This window comes from Syngnathoides biaculeatus, chromosome 7 (assembly GCF_019802595.1).
Source record: "Syngnathoides biaculeatus isolate LvHL_M chromosome 7, ASM1980259v1, whole genome shotgun sequence".
Classification (NCBI taxonomy): domain Eukaryota; kingdom Metazoa; phylum Chordata; class Actinopteri; order Syngnathiformes; family Syngnathidae; genus Syngnathoides; species Syngnathoides biaculeatus.
Genome location: NC_084646.1, coordinates 16,210,811 through 16,221,825, shown reverse-complemented (window position 1 = coordinate 16,221,825; position 11,015 = coordinate 16,210,811). Strand labels below are relative to the sequence as shown.

The window sequence follows — 11,015 nt, the reverse complement described above, 5'->3', positions numbered from 1 at the left end:
AGCGGCACAAAAAAATGGATGAATTCATTCTGCTGCTACCAGTATGAGTTACATCATCAATCAAGACTAGTGAGGCTGTTCAAAGCGCACGCTACTGACAACCAGCATTGCTTGTGGGACAATATGGCGAGACAGGGGTGTCAAGCCAGGGGTTAAGACAATGCGACTATCTGTTTGGCTATTATTGTACGAGTGATTGACAGGTCGGAAAGGTCCCTTCGCTGTCCGAAATTCACCGTCTGTGCCACCAGGCAGAACACCCAGGCAATCGCAGTTACGCTTTCTTAGTCACGTGACGTCACGTAACTGGATTGACTGGGTGTTTCGGTTCTGACCTGATGTAACCCTGCCTGTTGGCACAGACTGTGGATTTCAGACAGCGATTTGTTGCCAATTGAATTGTTAACATTGAAAAGTTACACTGAAATACAACTATTGAAAATGTGATCACTTTACATTTCAAATTCAAATTCTGGTGGCACTAATCTACTGTACTTCCATACAAAAGCTTGCATGTAAAACTGTATAACATCCTGACTACATAGCAAACCGTTCACAGGTTAAAAAAAATGACAACAAAACAAAACAAGCAAGCTTTCGGACCCCCAGCACCATCCGTCCAGCGTAAACACGCACACCACTTCTGAACACACTAACACATGCACTACGAGGAAAATAAATGCAATCGTATTACATCATGAAAAATGTACCGTACTTCAAGTTTAGTGTCATGTCAGCTCAGTTGGAACAGTTTATTTTGCATAGAGAAAAAGTCACGATAGACTGCTGTTGTACTTTCAATTTGCAGTCCTGTAAACATCTTTTGCGTGTCATTTTTATGCTCTGTGTAACTAAATATGAGCAAAAAGAACTAGTATGAAGTAATTTTGCACCACTGCAAACTGGCGACAAAGTGTCTCTGTCAATCAAAACCAAGGACTATCATAGGACTGGACAACTATTTGATAATCAGGTGATTCTTTCGAGACCTGATTTAAATTGTCCAAATCCTCTCAGCATTAAATATTCTAGTTTTGTAGTCTTCATTGAAACCAGATGGATTATCTGCACATTTAATCAAAATAATACATTTGCAAACATCTGCCTTTACTTTGGAAAAGAACGATCAATCTTTTTTTGTATACTGAAGACATTTGGGTTTCAGAGCAGAAGAATACAGGAACTCACATTTGAATGTACAGGTGTGATCAGTAATGCCCGCAGATATAAAGTTGCGGGTGTGATTAGGGATGGAATACCAGTGTATTACTAAATTAGGGGGAAAAAAAAAACATCATTTTAAAATTTCTTGTTAACAGATTAATATAAGATAACTGTAAATTAAAAATAAAATAAACAAATACATGACTAAATTTTCAAACTCAGAAAAGATCATTTCGAATTTCAGCTGATATTAGTAGAACATGATATAAAATGGTATTTAAACATTTTCATCAATAAAAATTCCTGATCTGACCAACTTTATCTCAAGAAAAGTTAAATGCACTGGCTTGTCAAGGAATAAACATGAACGGTCTATACCCGCAATGATTTGAAAATGCTGAAAATGTAGTTCAACATAATTGGCGTTAGTGGCAACAAGCTAGCGATACATTGGAACAAATATTCCTCTCGGCAATCGTGATGTATTGTTATAATCTATCGTAATTTTCAGCGGTATCTATTGTCAATCCATTGATGAAAGTTAGCAGTAGACCACGTAAATCTTCCTAAAGCATGTAGAGGGGAAAAGTTTTCAATTTCAAGGGGAAAAGGACCGTTCTCATTTAGATGTATGGACAAACTAGTCTAACGTTAGAACTCAGATTAAATCAAAGTAAATCACACTCTCATACTTAATATAGACACTGAAACATTACCTGTGTTGTATCCCAGAAATGTTTTCAATGTAAGAGAATTTCCTTTGCCATGGCTCATGATGTTGATGACTTTTGACATAAATGCGCTCGGACAATGTGCTTTTAGCATAACTTCTGAACATGCTCAGTACGGTTAACTTGCATTTCCCGTTTCTGTGTGAATATTGATTTTTTTGGGGTCATGGTTTTTTGTTACCAACGTTTATGAAATAAACACGGAAATGAATGTGCATTGCATCTTGTTGACGTACATGCTTCTAATTGTCACGGTGGCTCAACTTGAAATATGTTGTTCTCACAGTTCTGAGGTCCCGGGTTCAATCCCAGACTCGCCTGTGTGGAGTTTGCATGTTCTCCCCGTGCCTGCGTGGGTTTTCTCTGGGCACTTTGGTTTCCTCCCACATGCCAAAAACATGCAACATTAATTGGACACTCTAAATTGCCCCTAGGTGTGATTTTGAGTGCGGCTCTTTGTCTCGATTCGCTGGCAACCAGTTCAGGGTGTAAACCCTCCCCCCCACCTGCCCGTTAACAGCTGGGATAGGCTCCAGCACTCCCCACAACCTGACCCTCGTTAGGATAAGCAGCTAAGAAAATGGATGGATTGGTGTTTCTAATTGTAGAAGGCTAATGGAGGCCCTAAAAAAACCCAGCAGAGTTCTGAACGGCTAAAGAATAACCATGAATTTGATTTCCACAACATTTTCAAGTGATCAAGAGCCAGAAAAGATGCATTGTCATCCACTGAGGTATTGTATTTATGTTTGTTTAAATTTCAGCTTATTCATTTGGTTTTTGTGTTGACCTTATTAGGGGACTATCATTTGACTTAATTTAAAATGGATAAGCACACCTCATAAGGCAGTAGAACCATGTGTCTGCCTTTCAGCCAAGCAGAAAAAAATGATAATTAAATATAATGAAAGAAAAATACACTGTAATATAAAAGTCAATCATGAAAAAAAAAAAATCAGGACTGCATGACAACGTATTGAGTGTTGTGGCTTTAACACTAAGTTTTAGTGTTACAGTGTCACCGTTATGTTTTTGAGTACATAAAAACAATGCTTGGTATATTATATTATCTATTAGATTGGGATTTGACCTAATGTATAAAAAAAAAGATTTTTTTTTAAAAACAAAACAAAGGGAATTATGCGCAAATATTAAGTATGAAAAGACATCCCTAATGACATTACACATACAATGAAAGTATTGAACATCAATTGGATTTTTCCCTTTTCACGATCTCAATAGAGCATTTAGGATGATATTAATAATCCATCATTCATTTTTTCCAGTCTTGAGTGGCCAGATGAAAATTGTCAACAGGCCAACGGCTGCTACCAAGCCCACGCCTCCTGTCACTGCTGCCATGACGTCACGATAAAACCAAACACATGCCGGGCAGCATGTCTCTGTGCTGTGGATGAGGAAAATAGAAAGAAAATGATTAAGAAGAATAAGACAGTTGAGCATCAATAATCAATCAACAATAGTGAAGCCCTCTCTCACTGAGCATTTCAAACTGATGTAGATCTCAAAACTAGTAAACCAAGATTGTCCTTTCATCCACCAGCGCTTGGGTGTCTGCATGACTTTCTGATCTTTTGCTGCTGAGGAAAATCTCAAAGCGAGTTTTGTCTTTTGTGCCATCTTCTGCCATAAGGGGGTGAAGAGGACTCACCACTTCTCTCCTGGCCGAAGTATTAACATTGCCATGGCCCCATGTTGGGTTTCTTCAATGCCCACCCCACACACCCCTGACCCTGACAGCCAGCTGTAGCTTCACTTCTTAGATGTGGACTCTTTGGAATAACAAGATAACGTATGACCCAATATCATCTTGACAAACACAGAATAGTAACATGATTTTTGAACATATTTTCCAAAGTAGCAGTATCATATGATATAGCATATTATACTGTATAGATAACATTCAATCAATTCAAACAAATTAACCAGTGCCTTATAGACCTGAAGGCAAAGCTAAAACGTCATGAATGGCTACCCACAATACATGAGGTGACAATGTGAGAAGTGAAACTTACCTGCACGGTCTGATGCTCTGGATGATGACGACACCCACGCCATTGGCCACCTTGTCCGTGAAGCTCATTGAACCGTAAACAAAGGCCCCACTTTGCTGCCAGACAAGAGAGAGATGCACACGCAGCCTAAATAAAAGAGGAGACGCTTGACATGACATCACCATTAAATGCAAAGCACAACAGGAGGAAATCTATCATCTCTCCAGCAGATTATTGATGGGATGGGCGACATGGTGATGCAGCTTTAAGGCTTTGGCCTCACAGTTCTAAGGACCGGGGTTCAAATCCCAGCCCCGCCTATATGGAGTTTGCAAGTTGTCCCCGTGCCTGTGTGGGTTTTCTCCTGGCCTCCCCAGCTCCAGCACTCCCGGTGACCCTTGTGAGGATAAGCGACCAAGAAGTTGCATGGATGGATCTTGTTTGAATAATATTGAAAATAATGTTTAATTTAAACATAATTTAATTTTAGTTTAATAATGTGAAAAGGTACTGGTATTTATTGCAAAATTTCACAACATTTTCAGCAGATCTTTATGGAGTGTGAGTGCATGTCTATATGTGCCCTGCAATTGACTTACGACCAGTCCTAGATCCACACTATTTACATGTAAAATGTGCTTTTCCTGACGAACAATTCAGGTTATGAAATGACTTCCGGAACAGATATATTTTGTAAGTAGCGGTACCACCGTATATCATTATCCGTTCTTGTGTAATTGCTGACTACTGTGGCAACACTTGGTACAAATCTGTTTGGGTTTACCTTTATCCGTAAGATGATGGACGTGTCAGGTTTTTGGGTGAAATCTTCCACAAACTTACTGTTTGCTCCCCGATGAGTTTGGCGGTCATAGAGAGAGACATGACCAAGATGATCGCTGAGCCGGCTCCCAGCAGTACAGCCGCACCATAGATGCTTTCAGCTCCCATGTTCTTGTCAAAAATCACCCAGAGGGCAAAGCTGATCACCAGCAGCAGACCAACAAAATACATCATCTGAAAAGTACAGTGCATTGTTATACTCATGTTTGTAAGACAAGGTAAAGAAACATTCAGCTAAACAGACTGCAATGTTTTACTCACACTGATGCCTACAAGCTTGCTGATTGGCTTCATGACCAGCGAGCTCACGAAACCGCTGACATACATCACAAGTGGTATGATGGCAATGAAGTTCTGTTGGACAACAAGGTACACGTTAGACTGCAAACAGACAAAAGCTGCATGTTGAAAAGGGTGAATGGCTTACCTTTGGTAGGAACAGTGAGTGGGTGAGGTAAACAGAGATGTACGACTGGGACAGATTAACGATCAGTCTGGTGCACATGTAGACAAAGGCCACCTTGTATGAAAAGTAACACACGAGAATCATTCAGTAAGATGCTCATTTTGCTCTTTTTGATTTATTTCAAACGATACATTTATTTAAGCATGGCAATGGTGGCACTGAATGCGCCACTGTGTTGACAAAAATCATATAATAGGATCATTTGACCTTGTGACAAGGGTGCTGCCATGGATTTAGGGCCCGGTGGGGCGGGAATAAAAGAATTTCTCTGGACCGAACAGGTCTACAGAACGATTTGAAAACAGGGTGCTGTGTCATTATTAGTTGATTATTGTTCATCTATCTATGCTGTTGATGTAAAATGACAAGCAAAACAAGAAGACGCTCTTCCGTTAAATAGCAGAAGGTACAATGAACATGTATATCCAAACAATATATTATGGTTTTGTGTTCAAACAGATTTTGTATGTTCGCCCAGGGCTTACGAGCTTCTTTCTATATCATAAAATCTCGTTTCTTACTTGAACAGAAGACTAAATTGTTGTAAAGGTGTGAATGTGACTGATTGTTTGTTTGTACCCTAAGAGAGGCCCTTTCCCACTCACACCAATGGACAATTTTAAGTCTTCTGTTGATTTAAAATGAATGCATTTGCAATTTGTGAGAAAGACGCATTACTGGGAGCAAATCTACACACCCACAAAAAAAAAAAAAACACGGGGAAAAAGTACACAAAAGAGTGAGCTGAGATTTTAACCTCAAAATTCAGAACTGCAAAGCAGACATGCTGACAAGTAGCTTAACCATGCTGCTAAAAAAATATTCAAGTTAATGAAATTAAAAAAAAAATCATAATTAATAAAAGCAGTATTATAATGGTTGGGGCCATATACAGTGGTACTACTTGGATGTATTAGTTAGTGGTTGTCACCTGGTAAAAAGAAGGCTGTTTAAGCCAGTCTTTCCATTGCAACCCTCGAGAGGACAACGCTTCCTCTGCAGAGGAAGGTCTGAGCAGCGGATCCTCTCCTGACTTCTCCTTTGTGCCGATGTGGAATATGAGCGAGAACACTGCTCCAACACCAAGTATGATTAAAAGCAGCATCTGTTGCACAGGGGAGATAGCAGGTAAACATAACTGTGGCAGTGGGTGACTGTACATTACAGTAAATATCGCTTGCATCGCCACTCCAGTTTTTTTGTCTTTTTGGCAAGTCACCGACCCCTCAAGGTCCTTTAAAAACCACAGTACTTACACTTATTAGGTAACGCCATCCATTCATTTTCTATGCCATTTATCCTCTTTGAGTTCACAAAAGAGTTTAAGCCTAAACCAGATGGTTTCAATCAAAAGGTACTGTAGGTTAGACCAGGGATTCTTTTGCAAGTCGAGCACAGGTAGCATTTGCATTCACATTCATCCAGTCGCTGAATGTGAAGTGAAGGTAACACAAACACTAAAACTCGATATACAAGTCTAACACTAGTATTGGTAGTAGCACAGCCCATGTGATACAGCGGTGGCAGGAGAGAGGCCCCAAATCCAATTCTGCCTTGGGCGCCGTAAAGGCTTGGCTTGGCATACCTGCAGTGCAGTTGGGACCTCATGTGCCACTAAAACAAACATATTATCCTAATTACTCCTTGGTAGCGTTGCAATGGACCAATTGAAAGCCCCGATATGACTGTGTCATAACTACTAATTCTGCCATCCCTGCAGCAGTCACTTTACTTGTGAATCACTTGGTGCGGAGCATTCCTGGCTATCAGTGTTGGATGAAAATTTAAAGATATCAAGTTCAGAGCTGACTTTTACACAGTCTTGAATCAGAGGTTTTTGGAGTGGACTTGAAAACCATCCATTCTTGCTGAATTAAAGCAAAGCAAGTTTCTTTGGATGACTCTGGATATGTTCTTCAGATGGTAAAAGGCAGTTTTACGAATTGATTTGATATGACTGTTGAAAGTCAGAAGAACACCAAGATTTTGGACTTGGCCTTTCATTTTTAAAGATAGTGAGTCCAGGGAATAGCAATGCTCTTTTATTTCTTGCAAAAAAAACAATTCTCAGTTTTGTTGTAGTTTAGTTGAAAAAGATTTTGGGTTATCCAGTTTATCAAAAGAAGTCTGCAAGGAAGAGTGCACCAAAATATCGCTACAGAGATGTAAAAGACTCAGTTCCACATTTAAAACACACTTGATTTCATTTTTGCTGGTGAGCGTGGCCCAACCAGTTATGAGACAAGGGGGCCATTACTTTTTCACACAGGCTAGGCACTGCACGAGACAAATAAAAAGAGCTCAAAACCGGGCTTCTCAGATCTTACCCTAAACAGAGGAATGTCCGCCTGGCCCAGGTTGTCGGTCATGTCGTCTTGAGACAGGAAGTGAAAAAGCAGCCAGGCCACAGTGAACACCGTGATGTTGGCAACCACAGTGAAGGCATACCTGCCGCAGAGACCATGATGCATTCAGTTGGGTTGTTATTCTTCTAACTCTTTAGAGCAGATACAGTATTTTGCCATATGAAGTACCGTAATGTGCTATGGACAAATTTCTGAAAAGCCACGTGCAATTGTTCCTTTAAGTGTTGTGGAGCTCGTGCATGTGACGTCACAGTTTGCACGGCGCCATATTGGCGGTCAAAAAGAGCTGTGTGGTTTGATGATGTAGGCGCACGAGCTCTATAGACATCAGAAACAAACGTTGCTTCCAAACTAAGAATTAGATGATTAAAAGATACTGGATTTGTTTTTATTATTATTTTTGTCACATGATTTTATGACACATATCCACTGATGACAAATAAGTCACGCAGAGAATACCAAGTGAGTGGACACATTGTGAGGTGAGTAATTGCTGGTTCGAAGCAAACATTGACTTACTCTTATATAGCATTATAAACACTGGCTTAAATTAGATTTTCATGACATTAGGTAAAAATCTAAAATATTTTCATAAGATGAAAATATTTCTTAATGAAAGCTTTTTTTGGTTAGCAATGGATTCAACAGACTGTCAAACTCCTGAAGCTCGCAGATGACACCACGGTCATTGGCCTCATCAAAGACGGCAACGAGTCTGCGTATCAATAGGAAGTGGCGAGACTGTAGTTCTGGTGTGGTCAATGCAACCTGGTGTTGGACACTCTAAAGACTGTAGAGATGATTGTGGACTTCAGGAGGAATCCTTCACCACAGCTGCCCCTGATCCTGTCCAAATGTCTTCTGTCAACCGCCAAGACCTTCAAGTTCTTGGGAATTACAGTCTCAGAGGACCTGAAGTGGGAGACCAACATCAACTCCATCCTCAAAAATGCCCAGCAAAGGATGTACTTCTTGTGGCTTATGGGGATGCACGGCCTGTCACAAGAGGTGCTGAGACAGTTCTACACAGCGGTCATCCAATCAGTACTGTGTACCTCCATCACAGTCTGGTTTGGGGCCGGCACAAAAAAGGACAAACTCCAAATGCAACGGGCAATTAAAATACAATGGACAATTAAAACCGTGGATTGTCGGCACCACTCTACCCACGAGGACTTGCACGTAACGCGAACTAGGTCCAGAGTAGGCAGGATCCTATCGGACACGTGACGTCACAGACTAAGAAAGCGTAACTGGATTGGGTGGGTGTTGGGTTCTGACATCCTTTGCTAATGTCTGTGAACTAAAGTAACCCAGCCTATTTTACACTGATTTGAGACGTTGAATTTCAGATGCCAAATTTTAGCCAGTTGAATCTCAAAATCTTTTTTTTTTTTTTTTTTTTTTTTTTTTGCCACGCCGGCTCGCGATCGACGCATTGAGCACCCCTGCTGTACGTTATATCATTGTAAACCCTGCAGACAGAACAGTGCAATAGTGGTTAATGTTTGCCTCACTGTCTAGTCCTGGGTTCAAATCTTGGCCTTCCCGTGTGGCGTTTCCATGTTTTGACATGTTTATGTGTTTTTGCTGTTTTTTTTTTTTTTTTTGGTGACAAAAATATTCAAAGTTAATGGGGAGGGCCACTTCAAATTCCATCTCCAAAAAGGGTGGCACTGCAAAAAAGTTTGGCAACCAATGGGGAAATCGGTATGAAAAATGGACAGATGAATGGAATAATTGACTTTTGTTATCCACCACAAGATACGGATACATTTACGAAATACCTCACTGAACCCTTCTAAAATCATTAGATATAGAATACTATTAAGAGAAATGAGGGTATCCATCACGAGCCCACCTGTACGCAGTGAGCTCCACCTTGCCGCTCTCACTGGACACCAGCTCTGGAATGAGGGAGAGGTGTGAGATCTGAGTGGCCGCCCATCCAAACTGGGCGATGATGATGAAGGGGGTGAAGTAGATGATCTTGGCCCATTGGGGAGTGCTTGCTGAGCAGGCCAGGCAGGGGTTGAAGTTGAAGGGGAAAGTTGCGATAACACAGATGGTTCCTGGTTGGGTGAAAAGAAGAACTTTGGAATTGGACAGTTTCATCTTCCATCAATTTCAATAATCCATCCCTGCATCCGTCTATTCGTTTTCTGAGCTTCTTATCCTCACAAGGGTTGCGGGAGTGTTGGAGTCTATCCCGTCTGTCATCGGGCAGGAGGCAGGGTACACCCTGAACTGGTTGCCAGCCAATCGCACGGCACATGAAGACAGGCAGCAGTGGCACTCACAATCACACCGAGGGGCAATTTAGAGTATCCAATTAATGCATGTCTTCTGGATGTGGGACGAAACCGGAGTGCCTGGAAAAAAAAACCCGCAGGCACGGGGAGAACATGCAAACTCCACACAAGGAGGGCCGGGATTGAACCCTGGTCCTTAGAACTGTGAGGCCAACACTTTACAGCTGCTCCACCGTGCCACCTATTTCAGTTATCCATCCATCCATTTTCTGACTGGAAATTGAATCTGGAAAAAATATACCAGGCTATGTGAATGTCTAACGTAGTATTTTTTTTTTCTGTTGAGGGATTCTTTGTATTTTGGGGGGTTCTCGTGTTTCAAAAAAGATCAGGAAGAAAAAAAATAATAGGGATGAAAAGGATGAATAAATAAAAATTAAAACAAAATGCTCTCAGGCTGTCCTGAAAATATGGGAAAAACTCATTTGTGCACATGCAATAGCTAGAGAGTATATAAAAAAATGCACCAGTTATCATTCTAATTAATCAATGGTGATGACTGTGACGAATTATGAGTGAAATGGCACAAATGCTTGCATGACTCACCCAACAAATGCCAGCTTTTTCTCTTGCCGTACCTCCTGCAGGGAAATCGATCGGATTCGTACCCGATGAGAGGAGTGCACACCCCGTCTGCTACCTGACCGATGAGCAGCAGCACGCCGGCAAAGGTGCTCCGGAGACCCAAGACCGAGTGGAGGTAGACCAGCACATAGGTGAACCACATCGAGGCGCACAAGTCATTGAGAAAATGCCCGACGGCGTAACACAGGCGCCGGCAGAGTGGCAGGGTCCTTTCGCTCTCGACTGGGACACACGGCTCCATGATGCCTTGGACTGGTGATCCAAGTGTCTTTATTTATAATTTAGAGATCCGTCCTTGTTGTATTTACACACACACACACACACACACACACACACACACACACACACACACACACGCACACACACACACACACACACACACACACGAAAAGAAAAAGGAATCACACAGCCCAACTTAAGCTTTCATGAAATCTTCTGCATGAAGAATATGTGGGTCCCCAAACTGCTGAACTAACTAAATAAAAATGAAAACCTGGGAGAAAAACAAAATATTAAAAAAAAGGGAGACGAGC

The 11,015-nt window shown here is 41.3% G+C and overlaps 1 protein-coding gene across 1 annotated transcript; it reads right to left on the bottom strand.

Moving 5' to 3' along the window:
* Positions 1-3,164: 3,164 nt before the first annotated feature.
* LOC133503593 (major facilitator superfamily domain-containing protein 12-like) lies at positions 3,165-10,723 on the bottom strand. Its single transcript, XM_061825338.1, has 9 exons — positions 10,444-10,723; positions 9,447-9,657; positions 7,547-7,667; positions 6,151-6,324; positions 5,181-5,273; positions 5,015-5,107; positions 4,754-4,927; positions 3,932-4,026; positions 3,165-3,303 (listed from the first exon to the last, which is right to left on the bottom strand). Exons 1-9 carry the CDS (start codon positions 10,721-10,723, stop codon positions 3,165-3,167), a joined length of 1,380 nt encoding a protein of 459 aa, XP_061681322.1.
* Positions 10,724-11,015: the final 292 nt, after the last annotated feature.